The sequence below is a fragment of the Lipophrys pholis genome, assembly GCF_963383615.2.
Source record: "Lipophrys pholis genome assembly, chromosome: 16".
NCBI lineage: Eukaryota > Metazoa > Chordata > Actinopteri > Blenniiformes > Blenniidae > Lipophrys > Lipophrys pholis.
This window is the reverse complement of record NC_137634.1, coordinates 6,678,940-6,699,780: the sequence shown is the minus strand read 5'-3', so window position 1 is coordinate 6,699,780 and position 20,841 is coordinate 6,678,940. Positions and strand designations below refer to the sequence as shown.

Below are 20,841 nucleotides of genomic sequence, written 5' to 3'. Positions count from 1 at the left end.
CATCATTACCGACAATCACGTGTGTTGAGCGTCATCTATTCGATGTGAACATGTTGCCCTCAGTTTTACCTCTCAGGCTGAGGGGGTCACAAGCAATAAATCAATTCCACCCCAGCCTTACGTCAAGATGAATAGTTTAGCTATAATACAAATGTAAAGATGTAAATCAACAAATATCACCAATGCGTTTTTTGTCTCTATTAGATAAACTGCAATGCATAATTACGTTAATCTAAAAAAGAAAAAACTATTTTGCACTTGACATTATTCAAAATAACTTTACAAGTCTTGACTCATTATTATTCCTTGTTTTTGAGTGTGTTTGTGAGCTGACAGGTTCCATAACTCATTACGTTGATTTGTACCTGCGAGGTAACGTTATGGGATTCATAACGCCCACTGAGGTCCGGGGCTACGTTTTGATGTGAGCTTAGCAGCTAAAGCTAGCCTCCTCCCCGGTGTGTGTTGAGTTAACGGCTCCGCGGCTTCACGTGAAGAAAAAAAAAAACGGCTGCTCGCCTCATATGATGCCGACCGTCCACGTTAGCTAGCCTGTCCACAGAGTGTGAGTGAAGAGGAGGCTTGTTCCTGCCCACCACCTCCAGCAGCAGCAGCGGCAGTTTACGGGTAGCCCTGACTACCGCTGGCTCCGGTCCCCTGGTAAACTTCCTCCTCCGTGTGCGGATGAGGTAGCCCACAGGCGGTGGATACATGTCTACCTCTCAACCACGAGGCGAGCGACGACGGGGAAACCTCGCAGTTCATGTTTCGCCAAGAAGTCAGTGTGACGTCTTTTATTCCATCTTGTTCGTTTCTTTTCCAACGCGAGAAGAGGAATATGTCCAGATATAACATATACAGCCTGCTGGACTGGGTCTACGGCGGCGTGGACCCGAAGTTTGAGGGCAACGGGGGCCCCGAGTGTGCCGCCTTCCTGGCGCCCCAGCAGCGAGTCAGCGAGAGCCTGGTCATCGTCCTCCTGTCCCTGCTGGAGATCGGCGTGGCGCTGAAGAAGATCAACCTCTCCAAAGAGCTCCGGCTGGTGGGCAAGGACTGCACGCGGGCGAAGGAGGACAGCCTGGGAAAGAACTTGTTGCTGGTCGCTCTTTGCATGACTTTCGGGGTGGAGGTTGGCTTCAAGTTCGCCACAAAGACGGTGATCTACCTGCTGAACCCGTGCCATGTCGTGACCATGATCCAGGTGAGCGTGCACAGCCTGAGACCACTGTCACGAGCACTTAAAGAGCACGGTCTCTACAAGTGATCAGGCTTGTTTACGCTTCATAAAGCAGTATTTGTGTCATGTGCCATCACCTCTATCGTCTCAAAGACTGTACAGTTCTGTGAAAAAGAAAAAAGTTTCAGACAGCGGATTGGAACGCACCACTCTCAAAATAGAAGGGTTGGTGTTAATGTGTTATCACTTATCACCGTGCAAAGTGAATGATCTGCAGAGAAAATCAGTATTCTGTCCACCCTTCACACCCAAAACGGCAGCATTAATCCTTCCCATGAAACTTTTTTTTTTAAGTAATTCTGCGGGAAAGCTGACCAGAAACTAAGCACACATCTGCTTTGTATGTAAGCCCGCTCATATTCTGGCTGTTGAGCTCCGGCCTGAATGGGTGGGGCACATCATTACTCCCAGGACATTTAATTCATGTTTATACCCTAAAATAGCACTCAGTCACCATGGATATGTGAGTGGAATTACTGTGTTTAACAAATCTGAAAAGAAATAAGTTGTTTTCTTGATGTATAGTATCATTTGTTCTAAACATTGTCACAGTTTAAAGAGGGCATGAATCAATACAACACAGCATATGAGATGCACCTGGGCATCAGATGGTTAATTTCAATTTTTTTGTGCATTATTGGCTGCTACATGGTGTCTCCCACCCTCGCGATTTGAACAAACAACTGTTACCTCACAAACTTGGCGATTCACAATGGAAAAATAGTTTTTATTTACTTGTTCACTGAACTTTACATTTAGAAAAATTGAAATGCGATTACATGACAGAAGACTGGGAAAGACTACAGAGGAACAAGTGAGGCAGAGCAACAGTAGCTAGTAAAAATAATGACAAAACTGCTTTTTATTAAGACATTATAATCCTTTTGAGTAATGCTGAAGTCAACAAATGTCTCCTTCCTCCATAGTAGTGTTATGTTTTCCTGTGGCCCACTTAGGGAAGTTGGTGGCCCTCCCCTGCTGGCGATGATTCAAAACATTGGAACTTTTCTTATTATAAAACAATCTAAAGAATAATATAGTTATAGATATATGAATATCGTGGTCATTAATAGTCCAACTGTAAATGCAGTGATGAAGAAGCTGCCATTGCACACACAAATCTTCACTGCCATTGCGTTTTACCTTCAGTTGTTCTTGCATGCATCCACAGGTTTTTCATTGAGTCTGAAGCAGCTGTTTTACAAAACTTAGAGCATGTCCTAGACTATCAGTTCTGTACTGTTTAGTTAGTACATCTCGACTTCCGTCCTCTCTGCCATCTCAGACCATGCGTGGCTATGATGGCAGCAATGATTAGAAGTGTTTTCAATCCATTGAGCAAGTTTATAGAAGGGTGAACAGTTGACACGGCATGAAATGCTGCCTTGTCTTTTGTTATGAAGACTTCATTAGATATCTGTCGTCTGCGTCATGGAGTCGGACCATAAAAGATGACATGATTGTCTCAAGTTCATCCTTGTGTGCAGCAGGATGTGGGCGTCAGCTCATTTTTGTTTTTTATTTTTTTTACTGCAATTACAAACACAACTGAGGACTGAAGTCAACTTTTATTGTACCTGTTGACTTTGAATCGCTTTGAGAATTGCTTCCAGGTGGAGGACGAGGTTATGAGCATGTCTTTTCTTTCTCCACTCGCTGGTCACCAGCTCTTTATGGTCCCTGATTGCGTGACATACCTGTCATAGCAACAGGTCACCGTCAACTGCAGCGTGTTGCTTCATCACACGGATGAAATGTAGCGACGGCGTGACACTGATGTGTTCTGACCATTTCATGTAGCACGGAGGTGCTATGAGGAGCAGATGAAACTGCTGACTGCGGTTAAAAATCGATGATGGTTGCAAAATGTTCTCGTTCTGTGAGATCAAGGTTAATATCGTCCACATTAGATATTATATATATATATATATATAAGTATCATAGATGTCATTCTGTTGGTGAAGTACCAATACTTTATATTATTTTTTTATGTGCAGAAGTCAGTCTTGTTTAGAGAACAATATTTTTAAGTGAAAACGATACATTTTTGTTTCTACCTGGCTTTTCATTACATGAAAAAAGTATGGCAAGTCCTTAAAGACCGACTTTTGTTTTTTAATAGATTCCAAAGTACAATAAACTTTATAATAATGATAATGACCAAATGCTCACAGCTTTGAATTTGACATTGCTTCTTCAACAAAATGTACATTTACTACCATTTTCTGCACCATTTCTCACTTGTACTGAAGTGAATGGGTTAAATCAGTTTGAAAAACTAGTATCTGTACTTCTTTAGTACTTTTTCCACCTCTAGCAACAAAAAATAGTTATCTGCAGATTCCCATGCCATATGAATAGTTTGTTGGCTTACAAGCAAATACAAACTTTAATTTATGTCTGTAAAGTCCATATTACTAATAAAAGTGGGGTTGACACTACATGGTGGTCTGATGAAGTTCCTTTGAAAACGGCGTGTCATGTCGACAAGCAGACGCTGTCGTCACATCAGCTTCTTGAAGCTCCCTCAACCTTCCCACTCGTCAAGAAGGAAGATCTTTCCCAGTTTCATGATGTTTTGAAGTTAAACTTTTAGCTCTTTCCAGTTACTAAGTAAGTACAGTTTCAAAGCCGTTGTCTGACCTTCCAGCTCCTGCAGGTGATAGAAGCCGAGGCCTGCTTGGAGCTTGACTCCGTCATATCAAAAGAAATAAACTGGTGCCAGACGGGTGTTTTGCATTTTTAGTTCTGAATGGAATGCGATCTAGTTTGTTCATGATTTCACTATTTATTCGAGGAAGGATTTTTTTTGTTGCATCACAGATTGTTCTGACTCATTTCCTGCCCGTGAGTCACTGGTGTTGCTTCTACAGCATAAGGGTGGCGTCGGCGCTCTGTAATTACTTGCAGGATTGATGGAAATCTGAACTGTGCAACAACAACAAAAAACTCCCAACAAGATCCAGGAGGCCAGTTTCTCTGTCCCCTCTGCACCTGCTAAGGAATAGATCTGGTAACAATAGTGAGTTCAGAATAAATTGAAACTTTTTAAAAGTTGAGATAAATGAAAGTTTCTCCAAAGTTGCCATGATGCCGGGTGAAATGTGCTGAGTCAAGTGTTTCTGGTGCCGAAGGCAGTGCAGCTCCTGAGTAATCAGCAAAGGTGTGCGCTTCACCTGGAAGCTGAGCTGTTAAAAAAAGACTGTGTTCCCATGCTGCCGCAGCAGAATATTTTCCTTTTGCCGTTATTTTCTGTTGTGTACCATTGTATTCAGATTCCAGGAAAGTGTGGCAGTAGCTCCCCGCTAAGAGAGAAAAGATGACGATGCTTTGTCATGCACAGAGCAGCTGTGTCACTTGTGACGTTCCCACTCGTTTCCAAAACACCAGGTGAGTGCGGCTCACTCAGCTCAAGGTGAGAGTCCCCCCAGGGGGGTGAGGAGTTCACCGGGTAATGACTGATGAGCGGATGCTTCACATCTGACAGCGCAGATGTCTGCTATATCGTCCTCGACGTGGTACAAGAGCAGTTTACACTGCTGCATCGCGACTGATCAGCTCCACGTCATGGATTTCCTTTTGAGTCCTGTGGTTGTTGCTGGAGCTGCGTCAACAAATCCAATATCAGATACCGTACTGTGACATGGAGATGCCAAACTACTTGTGCTTTGCTTCCAATAGGCTGGAAAATGACATGCCACTCGAGTTTATGTAACTTTCTAGTTTATCATAGGTGATTATCTGACTGAGATAACTGATCAAGTGCTCTGCAGTTTTGTTTTGTTTCAAATAACGTTTGGTAAATATGTTGTCTTCTTTTTTCACATTTCCAAATGTTCCGACAATTGTGAGCTTTTAATCGGTGTTGTCTTGCCTGATTATTGGTGAATTGGCTCTGAGGAGTCGTCGACGTTGCATGTAAGCAGTCAAGAAAGCAAAAGAGTAACCATGGTAACAGCCTGACCTATGGCGTTTGTGGTTGCTGCTTGTTTCAGCAAATGTTAAAATCAAGAATAAACATGCGGTCTTCATAGATGCTGTCCTATTTGTAGTTTAAGTTTATCAGGAAGTTATCTGTTGATGTTTTGTTGAGTGAAAGCGTTTTGAATGAACATGCAGAGTTACACAGTCTGTTGCAAACAAGAAGCCAGCATGTAGCTGTCCCAAAAAGCCAAAAGAGCGTGGGCGCCCCTGATCAAGCAGGTGTGGCTGTGAAATCATCAAACTCCTAATACTACAGAACAAGGCTGCCGGCTCACAATCAGTCATTTGACACACATCCATGCTCATCATAGCCCACCTTTTCCACCCGGCACAGAACGCAACCACTCAGATGGTAAGCCCCACCATTAAGGTAACACTATGCTTCACATTGTTGCTTCACGACTAATCGAAGGAGGAGTTGATGTCTGTGTGGCTTGAAGACACAGCAAAACAGCCTTTTTGTGGTAGATCTCCATCGATATGAGAAATGCAAGACCACATTGAAGTGTTTTTCTCTGCTTAACAACTTTAACATCATCATATACAGCAATATATAGACTGGTCTGGACTCCTCTTCTCTGTAGTTGCCCGAGTTGTTCAGGGATTAAGGCCTTTTTTACATGGATCTTTATTGGTATGTCTGAACAGCTCATTACCAGCTGCAGGATTGTGTGTGGGTGTGTGATGGACACACACCTTCCTCTGATCAAGGGAACTTTCTTCCCTCGTGCACGTTGCCAATGTTTCCTGTGAAATTGAACTTCCTTATTATTTAAATAACGGTCGACCAGATCACCGGTCATTTGAGGACAAATGCTGCTGCAGGAAATATGAACTCGTTCAAATGTGTGCCTTCTGGCATTTCTGCTGCAGCTTTGAATGAATCGCACACAGGATGAGAGCTCGCTTATTAAATGAAGTACCATGCTGTTAACAAGCTGTGTGCCAGCAACACTCAATATCGGTATGAGAGTGAGCATAACTTTATTTTTATTCTTAAATGCAGCCACATTTACTGTATCAGCTGCAGCAGTAAGCTCCAGATGAACAGATTGTTGACTCGGTCATTCAGATTACACTGAGGGGCACTAAACTCTTATTACATTTATGACTCCACTTGTAAAAAAAAAAATAAGAAACACGACATATAAGTAATGAGGTGTGTCAGTATGTGAAAAGGACATTACTCTTTTGCTGTAAATAATTTTGAGCTGTACTTTCACCTCCGTTTAAAAAAATTTATATATTGGACGCTCACAAGGTAATACAGTGAAATTGATCTTAGATTTACAGGACGTAACATTTTTGTCCAAAAACCAAGCTGCCCACAGACAAGTCAGTCTTGTAATACCACATTATACCATAAGATGGTGTAGTGAGTCACTTTTCTACTATCACACTATTTTCCCGTATAACGCATTTACTTTTGCATTAATTGGAATTATTGTTGTAAAATTGTCACCAAAAAAAAGGGCAAAGAGTGAGCACTTCTGCAATATTTTCCAAGATAATGTCAACTTTAATGGGCAGTTATTCGATATTACAGTCTGAATTCGATGGTATGTAGAAGATTGTGTTAGTTTAGTTTGTTGGCTCCAGGAATGTTATTGAGTTAGTTATAAATGCATGACAGTTAAGAAGCCTCTTACACACGACCATTAGAAAACTGAATCTTACTTACTCTACCTTTACTAAATTAAATAAATCCAATTTCCCCCACGTTATCTGTCCATGTCGCCTCCAGCTGTGAATATACATTCATGGCTGCAGCAGTTTCTACTCCTCCTTCATCCTGGAGGAGTTTATTCCACTGTGATTAGTGTCACCTTGAGTGACTGCTCTCCAGACTGTCACTGCTTATAAGATCACAAATTGCCGACGTCGATCTGACACTGGTCTTTATTCCCCATTCTTTAGAGTTTCTGGAGCCCTCTGTCCTTCGACTATGAGCATAACAGCAACAGAATAGATGTCGGCATTATGCTTCAAACAAAGTTGTACCTGGGTAGTTAAAGTTAATAGGGGGAAACAACCATCACAGTTAATTGTGTCTATTATGCCGCAGCAACAACAACAACAACGTCAAGCCTGGTTTGAGCCTCGTAACTGTGATCATGCATCCATGTGAGCTTTATGAGCTGCATTGATGTGTTGAAGTGACAGTGGCTGGTGCACAGTGAAGATGGCAGATAGCGTTGACCTTTGAGATGATGGCAGACTCTTTGGGTTTTCCTCCCACTATTGGCCTTTTTGTTCATTATGTAACCTTGACATTATGTGTGTCATACATACAGCCTGTACTTTTGGTTCTGCTCACACCCATGTGGAAAATGAGTGGGATGTTATAAAACACATCAGATTTTACTTATGATCTAAAACTATTTGAGCATTTCTTTGCTTGTCAATTAGTTAAAAAACATTTTTATTGGTGATCGTAAAAACCTGTATGTGGGGAAGGGATCACATGTATCACTTTTAAAATGTCTTTCTGTAACTCGGTAAGTTTCATTTTCAGCCTGTTTCATAACTACGACTTCATGCAGTGAAAGGTTTTGATAGTTCCTGAAAGTAATGGTGATGATGTTGAACCGCAGCTTGGTCTAGAGGACACTTCAGGCTTTGTCCTTCGCTCATAACTTTTCTTTATCAAAGTTCTGGTGAGTGACGGGGCATTACTCTTTCATTCCCCTGCATAGTTTTGTGAATTAGTTTGTAATATGCTGTATCTGCTGCATCTAGAGTAGATCAGACCGCTGGCACTTGTCCCAGCTAATGTTGACCGAGGAGCAGGTTCCAAGGCCAACTCCGAGAAACCAACAGTCACACCTGCACACCTGCGGCTCATTTAGCCTCATAGATCATTGTAGCACACACGTTTTTTTTTTGCCAGAGTGCATATTCACACCTTTGCCCCTTTGCTGTGCAGGTTAACTTGGATGCACAGATACACATGCAGGGAATTTAAAGGAACGAAAAAACAAACTTAAGAAACCGCAAATCCCTGTGTTTACGTTGCCATAGCAACAAATGGTTCACGATGTCAAAGTACCAGGAGTCCCACAGGCATTAAAAGTGCGATACACCACGACAGACGGGGCTGAGAGCACTGCAGAGCAGCTTCACCAAGTGGCAACCCGACAGGAAAGCAAATTAAAAGTTTTTGCAGAACACTGTCAAGAGAATCGGACGTCTCGAGGAATCGAGCCGCTGTCTTGCCTCACACACCACACATTGATTCAGCTGCTCCAGTGATAAGAGAGGCAGACCTTCCTATTAATTATGGAAACTTCTCTTTACAAAAATTCCAGAAACACTCTAAATAGTTTACTAGCTCAGTTGGTCCTGCGTCTCCTGCGGAGGGGAATGCCTGCTGCATACCAATGTGGGTCCTTTTGTCAGTCTGAACAAGCACCCTGCGAGGTTCATGGCGAACAGCAGGCCTCCAAATGTGGATGTTTCACCTCTGTTTGTCCTTCCACCGGGCAACACTTCTCAAAAGTCAAGGAAGTTTCCCCAATCAGGGCTGATTAGCCTTTTGGCAGTCAAAGGAGATGACAATGTTCTGTCTGGACTGACTTTACTCATGAAACAGAAAATGAACACTAACAATAAAACTGACAGTGCTAATCAGCGATTGATTACATTTCAAAGAGATGTGAAGGAATGAGCACATTTATAAAAAACTCAATTATTGTAAATTATATGCAAGTCTGCAGGAAAAACACTGGAATCAGAAACAAATGAACAGGGTCTCACATAATCTTTGAATTCTTCATGTAGTCGGTGTTTCTGCTGTTTTTGCGTAAACGGATGTTGTTTTCAAAATGCCACTGTATAAACTAAACCTTTGTCAAACTAAAATGCAAAAACAGTGTTTTTATTTGAAACGTCGTCACGTAAACAGGGTCTTAGTTTGTTGGGAGCATAAAAAGAAAGCAAAAGTCAGTGAAACAACCAAAATAGCACATTAAATCCTACCAACACATCAACAACTACAGGAGTAAGTTGAATATTCCCCAAATGCTTTTCACACTGAAATAGTTTTGGACTCACTCAAGCATTCACATTCCAAACAAACGACCTGAGTCCTGCGCCCTGCGGGCATGCTGCTTCGTAAAGTTTGGGGGAGGGAACGAGTCAAGTGATATAACTTTGAGGGAGGAGTCGCATGTTATCCAAAACCAGGTGTATGAAAGCTCTATTGTTGTCACACTGGTTTTTCATGACGTAATGCTGTTTTTCAGCTGCCTCGGGGGCTTGTAATTCTGAACCAGTTTCAGAGTTGTGGAGCCGAAGTAATGACAGACCCGCCCACTGAAGGTCGGGATTCAGACACTAAACTCTGGGAAGCTTCACGGTCCGAATCACAAACAGGGTTTTCATGCTGTTTTTACAGATCCTCGAGGTTTTTCACCTGTTTCAGTGACTCGTACAAACAGCTGTGTTGTCTTGTTACGCTGATGTTGGGAAATGCAGCGTAATGTTTGTATCTATACTCAGAAAGAGCCAGTGCAGGAACAGCTGCGGTCTGAGTTTCAAACGTTACAACACGGATTCTTCTGCGTCGTGTCATTCTTGGGTAGGAATTGGGAACTTCAGAGGCAAATGGAAAGTGTCATCCCTGAGTTGGGATATTGTAACATCAATTTAAAGCCGATGTGTTTTCTGGTCCGAGTTTTAAATGCTTCATTACAGTGTTTTATGAAAGCACCAATAGCCGTCCATATGATAGAATTCTAACACTGATCTTTACCAAAAGAGAAGTACTTCAGAGCACTCTTTCTCGAAAAATGCAGTAGACAGGACTGGATTAATACTAAGCAGTCCGTCTTACCTATAAATAAGTTCATGACTTCATGGGCCAGCATCCCGCACACGGATTAATCCTGATTCTACACTGCAGTGGCCTTTTGAATCAAATTAACTCAGACCGGCTCTCCCTGACATTTTTTGGATTAGGTCGAGTTTTAACATGGTCCCAAATTATCTGACCTGATTTTCTTGACACAATGTCAACAGGAACACATGCTTTGTTGTTTCTGTCTCACTGCGTGCCAACAAAGTTTTAAGATCTAAATCAAATAGTATTTCCTTCTCCTGGGTTTGAGTAGAGGTGTAAGGATTACCGTTGATCCAGTACAACTACTGTAACGGCTTTAATTGTACTCAATTCAAATTAGGAGTACTGTTCAAATAATATCTCGAGCAAAAGTTCAAAACACTGTTCTTAAAACCCACTCAGTGCATTGACCCCATCACGTTTCCTTTTACAGAAGGTTTTCAGGAAATGGGGTCGCATCAGAAAATGTCTGTACCCATGAAAAGACTGTTGTGTTCATACCAGGCGTGCAGAGGCACTGTCACACAGCCACTCAAATACACCAAAGACTATAATAAAGTGGGTTATTGTGATGCTTCCCGGTGATATTGTGAGATGTTTTTTTATATCATTTTACTTTGATCGTGGTAACGTTTGTGTTTCACCTCTAATTATATCTGAAGATTAAAAAAAATAAAGCCGACTGACTTGCGAGCTAAGCTACATAGGTGTGATGGTTTAAAGTTCACAATTGGCTGACATTTGCATTCCCCTTTGGTGAAATATTGAATATTTTGCAACCCGCGTTCTGTTTTATTCTTTTAATTATTTTATATTCAAGACTTCATGAGTAATTGGTTTGACGTCTCTGAAATTAAAGGATTATAGTGACAATGTTTAACTGACAGGAATCTAATCTTACACACAGCATACAGTCATCAAACTCCAAAGGACCACACCAGCAAATTCCACTTGTAATAAAGTGTATTTTTTTTTTTTTATTATTATTCACTTGTTTTCTTGGGTGGTCTCTGCAAACCGTCTCTCCAAGATAAAGTTTGTGTGAGTTGTGTTCACACTGCAGATTAATACGGGGCGATGGAGTGTACAGCAGATCGCTCCCCGAGACATACCTGTAAGAGCCCGTGGCCGGTGGGTCGTTGTACAACAAATCTCAGGTCAATTGCTTTCTTGTAATTCTGTTTCCTGCCTTCGGGCAAAGCAACTTTTTCTTGTGTCAGATGGTGTTTTTGAACCAATCCATGTCTGCAGTATCCTCCAGGCCCCCGTCACGGCGCACAGATTGCAAGCCCACCTTGTAGCCTGGGTTTTCATTCCACAACCAGACAAACTTTTTGACATAAGTAGCTTTTGACAAGGGAAAGGTATTAGAAAATAAGTTCCTCCTTTTGTTTTCTAATGAATCCACGTGGGTTTTAAACAACACATCAGAAGCTTGCAGTTTAAGCTGAGAACACAAAGGGTTTTTGAAATTAAATTGCACTCTCGCTTGTTTTTCTCCATCTGGTCTTCTCTCTTGAGTACTTGGCTGTATGTTGCTGCTGCAGTTGTTGTTGTTTTTTTTGTTTGTTTTTTTAAATCAAACATTGAAATACATGGACGCCAACACCCGGAAAGCCTTTTTAAATCTACACTAATTGTCTATCTTCTGACTTGACTTGGTCTTGATTTGAAGCAGGAAGCACTTTGCGGCGGGTCCGATGGGATGTTCTCTTTGACACTTGTGCTCCTATTATATTCAAACAGACTCCTTAAGGCGGTTCGAGACATTTCGCCGCACTGGAAGCTGTGAAGCCGTCAAACCGTTTCACAATACCAGTCAGAGATTAGATTTTTTTGTGAAAGCCATGATAATTTCAACTTCACTACCAGTGGGACTAATCCTGATTGAGCATTACCCCCCCCCCCCCCCCGAGAATGTGTGAGAGTAATGAGAGTAATGGCATAAAGAAGGTAAAAAGTATGTTTTTTATAAATACTGTGATGTGATATATGGTGTCTAAACTGAAATTACAATCAGGGCAAAGTAGATGTACACATTTAACACAGTGTATTCAATAGAGCTGCACAATATATCACAAATTAACTATTATCAAAAGAAAGGGCAATTAAATTCAACAAATTCCCACAAATTGTGTAATTGACAGCCATGATTAGTCCATATGTGGTGGCCACAGTTCTCAAATCAAGGAGAAATGACCAGTTACAATAAAGTAAAAAAAAAAAAGCCTTTTGGTGTTTATATTAGGGACAAGACAAAGTGTAGTTATCTAGAAGAACCAATCTCAAGAAGCACAAACATCAACTTAAAGTAATTTCATCAATAAACGTTATTGAGTATCACTCGTTTTCCTGATATCATGAAGCACTCGTATTCATGCTGAACCCATGAATAACTTACAGGGTTACAGGCAGAATGGGGGGCAGAATGTGGTCTGATATGAATAATAATGCTGTTTTTAATTTCTCCCTCAGATCTTCCTGTTGGCCTGCCCGCCATGTAAAACAGCCATGGTTGTATTCAGGTGAGTGGACTTTCCCCTTTCAATTCTGTTGCATCATGGTTACTTGGTTATATAATTCCTCTATGTTCCTGATGGAAGATAAACTCTGGTTATCTTCGCTTGTATAAAACCCAGTGTTTTGGTGGAATACACATCTGTTTGAGTGCCCTTGACATGAAAGCAGATCCAGATGCAGGATGAAGTTTATGCTTCCTTTGTTCTTCCTCCTTTTGGGAATACAGTGTGGTATATTAAGAGTCACTTTCTGTTTCCATCCTCTCCTGAACAGCTGCACTGAGCAGTCCAGTCTGAAATGGAGAATTAGGATTGGATTGAGGATCTAACAGTTGGCACATGGAAAGTTTTCTTTCAATCAGGCCATAAATGTTACATGAACTACAATAAAAAAACCACCTCTGTGGAAGTGTCCTGTACAGGATTGCTGCAGAAGAGAAAACGTCTCGCTCAAACTATGAGTGAAGCAGCCCTCACCTTGATAATACATCTTTTAACGGTTGTTCCCCTGAGCCAGAAATCTCTGCTTCCTTCTGGAAGCCAAATCTTCCAGGCTTCTTTCTCTTTATATTCCGAACGGTTCGTTCATACATCATTCCCAGCCTGATTTAAGGTTCATTGTATACTTAAAAACATGCCAAAAATTGATTTTTCCGTCGCTGTTGGCAGCGCTTTCTGCTTTATGGAGTAATAAAAAGACAAATCCGCAATCCAGTTTGGGAAAACCATTTAATGTCCAACAAACTAAATGTGAATTATGAACTTGGATACGTCAGTAGTGCAAGTAATCAACTGAGGGTGTTCGTGGCTGTACAAAATAAACTCTATACGCCTGTTTTGTCTCAACTCAACTTAACCTTTGAATTCCTCTATTGTGGTCGCTGGCAGGATTGACCATGTGTCTTTCCCACAAATATCAGGTTATGATGCCTCTTTATACTTCAGTGTCCAAAGTTTCAACAGTGTGTCACAAATGTCACATAAACAAGATATGAATGCTTAATTGGATTTTTTTTTTTTTTTAAATGGCATGATTTTGATCGGGATACTTTAATTTATTTTATTTTTGTTCCCAAACCTTTTTTCTTGGACCCAACAAATCCTAATATAACCCACAGACAACAGCTTTTATTGCGGCTGTTTTGAAGTTCCTCGTCCGCTTCCCTCCCCTCGCTCTCACATCAGTGGATGGTGGAAAATGACGGCCTGCCTAGAAGCAGCACAGGAGCAGCGTCTGCGTTCAGAAATGGACGAGCACCTCCGTCTGAAGGCGCGAGCTGCCGACTGCCGCCTGCCGCCTGCCTCCTGCTCCGTCTGAGCTGCCGTGTGTCCGTTAAGCCAAACAGCTGCAGGCCGTTCAGGAGGAGCGAGACAAACACCGCTGACTCGTGCAAGCAAAGAACTTCTGAGTCTTTACGGCCTCTGAAATTTCCCACATTTAAGCTCTGAAATAAAGCTGCCTCCGAGCTCAAGCTCAATACGAATATTGATGGTGATAACTTGGAAAAAATAGTTTAAAAGTAAATTCCCACCAAGAGCAGATTCAAGTATTGATTCTGACTCAGAGCTGCGCTTTACATCATGAAAGTTAATTTGAATCTCATTCCCGGTAAAAAGAAAGTGAGTAAACAGTTGGCAGCGTTGGCTAATGATCGATAAATGTGGAGTATGTGAATGAAGCAAGTAGTTGGTTTTCTTTTTTTTAGGAAAATGACTTCACAAAACAACCTAACGCCCCCTGGAGTGACAGCTGGGCTCATTTAAACTGACATTCCTACAGCACGGCTGTTTTCCCACTGACCTTGCCTGTCACAACAGTTATTGTGGCTCGCCTGACAAAAAGAACAGTCGGAGGAAATGGATGTTCGGCCCCTCTCTGACACATGAGCGCTTGGGCTGGTAAAATTTACAGTATGTGGTGTCTTTAGCGATCAGTCTTGGGAGGCAGTTCCGGGCGGGTCACTGAAGGAGAATCTCACTCTTGGTAGGGCGATGGAAACAGGTGGACAAAGAAGATAAGTGCAAACTCAAATCGCAAAGTCCAAAAACCGAGTAATTGTGACGGAGTCACTTCTGCTGACTCGTCTGAATCCTGACAGCAACTCTGCGAGGTCTCCCCACAGTCGGTGGAAGTGTGACTGCTGTAGAATGTAAAGTGAGAGCTTCTAATTGCCTGAAGCATCACTGACTTGACTTTTGACAATCGGCACCCCCACAAGGAACCGGCCCTGCCAGAGGATCAGAGACAGCTGCTGCTAACAGCATCAGGGCCGACGCTGACGGCTTTCCAGCTACATGGAACCTAATCTACTCAGTCCTGCACCTGCTCCTCTGCGCTAATTGATTCAGGCTAATATGGCCGCAACGCATTGATTTATGAAACGTGGGAACGATTGTTAAATCCTCCTGGCAGTTCTGAAGCAGACGTGACGCAGCACGGGGAATTTATCTTCACATTTTGATGTGCTTCATGTCGGCGTCTTTTCCTTTTCAGACTGCAGGTCCACATGCTGAACGGAGCCCTGCTGGCTTTAATGTTCCCGGTGGTCAACACCAGACTGGTGAGTAACCTGGAGTCTTCTCATTCTGGTGCTTTGGTTCATTTTGAACCATCATTTAGGTCCTAATCTGTTTCAGTTGGTCTGTGTTGGTCAATCTAGCGAAAAAGTGACTCTTTAAACTGCTGTGCCTTGAGAAGGTCAACTTTTACTCCCCCTGTTAGGTCTGTTTGTCATTGTTTTATTGTAGTGTCTGATGACTGATTGACTCAGCAGGTTTAGCTGAAGTCACATCCCTTAGCTGGAGATGGATTCTCTTTTTAAAAGAAACAAGATTATGAAGTAACCAGAAACGAGAACAATCTGAAATACATAAGGCAGCTACTGCAGCAGGGGTACTGTAAACACAAGTTAAAGGTGATGTTATTTACAGTAAGACCTTGTGTTGCTGTCAGGAGGTTTGGGTAAGGCGTAATAATGTGCTCCTACCATTAAACAGGAGTTTAGTAAAATAGTAACTGGTGGTAATGCACTAAAACGATGAAAATCGGCAGCAAAGAAAGTGTATTTATTGAAAGGTTCGAACATTCCATCAACAAAAAACAAAGAAAAGATGAATGATGTCCTCCTGCTCCTCAGTGGAATAATGACGGGGAGATTTTGAGTCGCCAAAGAGCAAATAGAGAAGGTTTTCACAGCCTGGTACAGAAGCTGCGACACTTCTGGCTCCCAGATGGAAAACGTTCCCCACGTCTTTCAGGATGCTTGTGGGAAGATTAAGGATCCTGCTCATGATGCTCAGCATTTCACCTCAGGAGGCAAAATACCCAATATAGCTATTAACAAACATCCCAAAGCTTCTGGAAAAGAACACTGATCCCAGAAAAACCCCTACATTTCTCCCTCAGCCCAGGGGTGGCACGTTTAGTGATGAGGGACTGTCTTGCATGTAAAATGGCTTTGACCTTTTCAAAGTGCTCCGATCGTGGTACGTCAGTATGTTTTTCACCAACTTCCCCCCTTTTATAACTGGATGCAACATGAGTTCACCTGTTTCCACACGTCTTGCAAAGAAACCACTTGGCATTTCACCAGACGCTGGTCTTGAAACATTCGTCTAAAAGAACGCTGACATTTGTACGTAACAGGAAAGTATGAAACCATTCCAGATGTTAAGATCCCAAACTGCAGCTTATATAGATTTAAAGGTGTGAAAGCAGAAATCTGCTGTTCCAGTGGACTTTTCCTCTGCTTGAACGGCTCTCGGTGAAGGCCGAAGATGAGGAGCGGATGCAGTTGATGATGCATAGATTTCAAATTTCATTGCCTGAACGAATGAGAACTGGACAGTTTGCACCTTGAAATGAAACTCTGGCGACGTACCAGGAAGCCCTGAGGCCACCGCCGCAGAGCAGCAGGGGGAGAACGAGTGCGAAGCCACAAAGATGGTTTCCTATTTGAATAGAAAACTGGTTTCTCTGTAACAGGGAAGTTTGTTTTATGAGAAGTGCTTTGCATTTTTCTACTTCCTGGTTAGATTTCTCTTTCATAGACCAGACGGTTGAGGACTGAACTTGAACGAGCCGTTACCTGTTTAATTCCGTTTAAATGCGGCGTCAAGTACTTCTTCTTTTTTCGCAGTTTTTGGGGGTTTATTTGGAAACGGTTGGCCGTTAACGTCCCAACCTCGAATCAGTTGGTCTTTGGATGATGACCAATCATCCCTGAAAGTTCTATGCAATTCGGGTGAGTGGTCTTTGTGAAAAGTTGGTGAAACACCTAAAAACCAATAAATAAATGCACACAGACGAAAACTCAACCTTCTCGGCCAACTTCATTGGTCGCCCAACTTTTGTTGGCGAAGTTGAATGTGGAGAAGTGAGAATAGTATGAGAGAAAGTTAATCACGGTAGGAAACTCGATTGCAAGTTTCAGCTCCACAGCCGGAGATCCTGCAGGAAGATGCAAAGAGAGAGGAGAGAGTGTGAATAAAGATGTAGAGGTGGCGTGTGGTCCTGCTCATCGCGCCTCTTTTCTCGCCGGCTGCAGAGTAAATTGCGTAAGTGAGGACAGAGATCCCCCGACTTCCACTTAGAGTCTCGGGACGCGAGCGGCGCGGCCGAAGAAGCAAATGAGATTTGTGTCGGAGGCCCGGAGAAAGTCTCTGTGAGCTCAGCTTTCATTACTGCGTGTTGTAAAGACTTAAAGTCCCTCATTCTCTCATCTGTTCTCCAGCTCCCGCTCGAGAAGGAGATCTACTACATCCAGCACTCCATGCTGTACCTGGTTCCTCTTTACCTGTTCAGGAAAGGAGGTGAGTGTTTCCTGTTCCCGCCATTCCCCTCCTGTGATAGAGCTGTGAAGCAGATACATCCAAAGAACAGGAATTCTTCATTAACAACAGAAATACAAATGTTTGTGTCGACTCAGCTGCTTTTCCACAAAACAAAAAAGGTAAAACATCTAAAAACAGGCAAAGATAATAAACCGCTTGGTGGGAGTAAAAAACAGATTCGGACAACTCAAGGAGTTCAGAGATAGATGACATCGGTTTCATTCAGTTTTGTTTTCTTCTTTAAAAGCTGTTAAGTCGATGAATAAAAGTCATTGTTGAATAGTAACGTGACACTGCAGCCACTCAAAAGGAAGCCCTCGTTTTTCCTTCAGAGAAACACTGGGAGCGAAATGTGAGTCTTTATTCTGGGTTTATTGCCTTTAGTGAGGAAACAGGAAAAGCCTGTTTGACACCACATCCTGCTGCAGCCCCAGATCGGCTCAGCTGACGTGTTTCAGGTGAACGCTCTATTTGTTTTTGTGTGTGTGTGTGCGCGCGTTTGTTTTTTTAATGTGTTTGCGTGCGGTTGTTTTGTAGGTGTGTACAAGCCTGAGCCTCTGGGGGACATGTGGTGGGCGCTGCTCTCCTCCGGCATCCTCTTTCTCTACCATTTCCTCTTCTTGCAGCTTCTTGGCCTGGTAAGATGGAGCCCCCTGGTGGTCATTGTGGCGTAGTTCACCATTGCACTGTGCATTGCTGGGTGGATTGACATAAATACTTTTAAATCTACAAAGAACAAGTCAAGTGAGACAAGAGAGACCAACAAGCCCAATCTTCAAGTTCTCTCATTCTGACCTTGATGCCATTTTGGTTTAAATAAGGTCAAATATAAGAATAATTATCTTTCTCTAAAGTATTGACATGTTGAAGTAACGTCACAGTAATGATGATATTCCAATTTGTTGACCAGAGGACATGACAGTACACATTTTAAAGACCTTTTATAGAACTAAAATCAGCTTCTCATCTGCCACCAAATTTGTAGATAAACAGGGTTGTTGTTTTTTTTTCCTCCACTGTGCAGAATTACCTGTAAATTTCCCACCATCCAGTCTCAGCCTGCAGGTTACTACAGCACCATGTTAGCAGCAGCAGCAGCAGCGAGGCGTTCAAGGACACTTCTGAGCTGTTATTTATCTGCTCTGTAGAAAAGCTCCGAGCCCAGAGGATCATGATGTTCTGAGACACAACAGAGAAAATGATAGTTGATAGAAATCTGCCTTCGTACATTTTGTCAAACGTGTTACCGAGCTGCTGAAGTTTAATTCCTTTGCTATGACACAGAATACGCAAAAAAATTTAAATTATTATTAAAAAATACATTTCTACATAGTTTTTCGAGGCTCTTATTGTCTGATCCGGAGCTCATTAGGCGGTGTTTGATTACGAGAGGCTCCCCGTGTTTTTCTGTGGGACGTTACGAGGTGTTCCTGTGCCCATATCAACTGGTGAAACAATAACAAGAGACCCGGTAGCGATGAAAGAGACGTGACTCAGACTGATCAGATTCAAATGAGAGGCTGTGGAGGATTAAAAGGCTGTTAATTCACTCCTCTTTCAGTTTTGCGATCATGATGATCCACAGCGAATAACCATTGTACACATGAATGTAGGTAACGGCGGCCTTCTCTAACAAGATAAATAAATAAATACCCTCCACCGTTTCCAGGTGACGGAGGTCAACTTGAACAACATGCTGTGTCCGGCCGTGTCCGACCCGTTCTACGGGCCCTGGTACCGGATTTGGGCGACGGGCCACCAGACGCTGCTGACGCTCATCCACGGGAAGGTCCTGACCATGCTGTCGCAGCACAGCGGCTCCGCCTGCAGAGTCACGCTGGACACGCTCCGACTGCGCAGCAAGAAAGTCGATTAAGGAGACGCAGTCGGAGTGCGCCTCCCCCGCCCGCCGCCGCCACCGCCTTCTCTCTCTCTCAGAACTGCCTGCTCCTATCGTGGAGGTTTTATTTTTTAAATCAACCTTTTAATGGGTCTTTTTGAGATTGACCATCTGTTTTACTCAAAGAAGCATTTCAGGGCCAGTGAAGTAGTGTCATGCTCTCCGTGGTGCCGGCGGCGCGTTACCAGGCCGGCGGCGGAGCCGGACAGATTGTGTTCAGAGGGAAAACCTTGCAGGTGAATACAAGGGAGATTTTCTCAAGCTGCCTTTTTCTAAATGTCGCGTTTGGAGGACGGGAAGTAGGAGTCACCTTTACACTTTTGATTTCTCTACGGTTTCTGTTAGTGGGTTCAGCTGCTATTTTTGTCTGCGTTTCGAAGCGGGTTGCAAATGTTGTTGCTTGTTTGTGGTGCGAGGACGCGTGCGATCGCCTCTTAAGTGTTGTCACAAATGAAACCCGTGCCCTCAAAGCGTTCGGTTGTAAATTGCTTTCTATGCCTTTCCGTCTCCGACCTGTTCACATCATTCCAGCTGTGATAATCAAACGTCACAGGGATTTTTCCGACGCTGCGGCGGAATGAATCGGTTCTGGATCGACGCCGGGACGTTATTAATGTTATTTTTTATAACCTCTGACTCGGAGGGTGCGTTTGTTTCTCCCATTATGTTCTATCATTGTCGGACCACATTCAGCGAGGTTTGGCCTCGAGTTCGTCGTCGAGATACAAACGTCGTTTTGCCAAGACGGAAGGGATTTGTGGGGGGGGGGGGATCCCCCCCCCCCCCCCCCCCATCCTGCGCTGGAGTCGCGTCACTCGACTAGAGTTGATTTACAGAATATTGTAAATTCTCTAAACCACGGCTGGAACCAGTCACACTCTCAGTTCTGTACAGAAACTAAACGCTTCGTCGATCTGCATGAACTTGAAATGGGTATTTTATAGATTACCCAGTGGAAAGGAAGTATTAACAAACTGTCAGTCATGGTATATTTCATTTCAAGTTTGAGAGCTATGTGTGTCCCGTAGCATATTATATACTTCACTGTAAAGAAGGAATAAAAGAGACTTTTGTATTTTTCTCAGTTTGTGCTGTATTGAAAATAAAAGTGACTTCAGTTGACCAAAACGTCTCACGTCTGTGATCTTAAGGTTTCTGTTTTGGATCATTTGAGTCTCCGTGACGTCCGTCCTCATCCTTGTTCGCACTAAAATAAGGACTTGTATTTTGTATGTGTGCATTTTGTTCCCTGTAGGTAAGGGAACAAGTGGCAGTGTGTACAAGTTTATATTTTAAAGTAATTAACTTTTTCTCAGAGGAGTAGCAATTTGTTCTCCAAATGTAATGAACTTAAGCAACAACCTACCACACAATAGTTTGTTCCCACACAGTAAAAGCTAAACTGACCTACTCGTTCCCTCTGTTCATCTTCTGTCAGGTTATATCCACCGTACGCTCTGGACAGGCCACCAGTACTTTCATACGTTTCTAAAAAAAAACAACTTTGTGGTTAAATAAGTTGGATTGA

At 42.7% G+C, this 20,841-nt stretch overlaps 1 protein-coding gene across 1 annotated transcript; it reads left to right on the top strand.

Annotated features, from left to right (window-relative positions):
- The first annotated feature begins 398 nt into the window (after positions 1-398).
- Positions 399-20,445, top strand: tmem164 (transmembrane protein 164). Its single transcript, XM_080483337.1, has 6 exons — positions 399-1,201; positions 12,537-12,586; positions 15,075-15,141; positions 17,314-17,392; positions 17,951-18,051; positions 19,083-20,445. Exons 1-6 carry the CDS (start codon positions 764-766, stop codon positions 19,287-19,289), a joined length of 942 nt encoding a protein of 313 aa, XP_080339463.1. The 5' UTR covers positions 399-763; the 3' UTR covers positions 19,290-20,445.
- Positions 20,446-20,841: the final 396 nt, after the last annotated feature.

What these genes read in the sequence shown, in the direction of transcription:
- tmem164 (XM_080483337.1), top strand. Translation starts at nt 764, where the DNA reads ATGTTTCGCCAAGAAGTCAGTGTGACGTCTTTTATTCCATCTTGTTCG. An exon ending in CGGTGGTCAACACCAGACTG is followed by an intron (nt 15,142 to 17,313) that starts GTGAGTAACCTG and finishes TCTGTTCTCCAG; the next exon opens with CTCCCGCTCGAGAAGGAGAT. An exon ending in TTACCTGTTCAGGAAAGGAG is followed by an intron (nt 17,393 to 17,950) that starts GTGAGTGTTTCC and finishes GTTGTTTTGTAG; the next exon opens with GTGTGTACAAGCCTGAGCCT.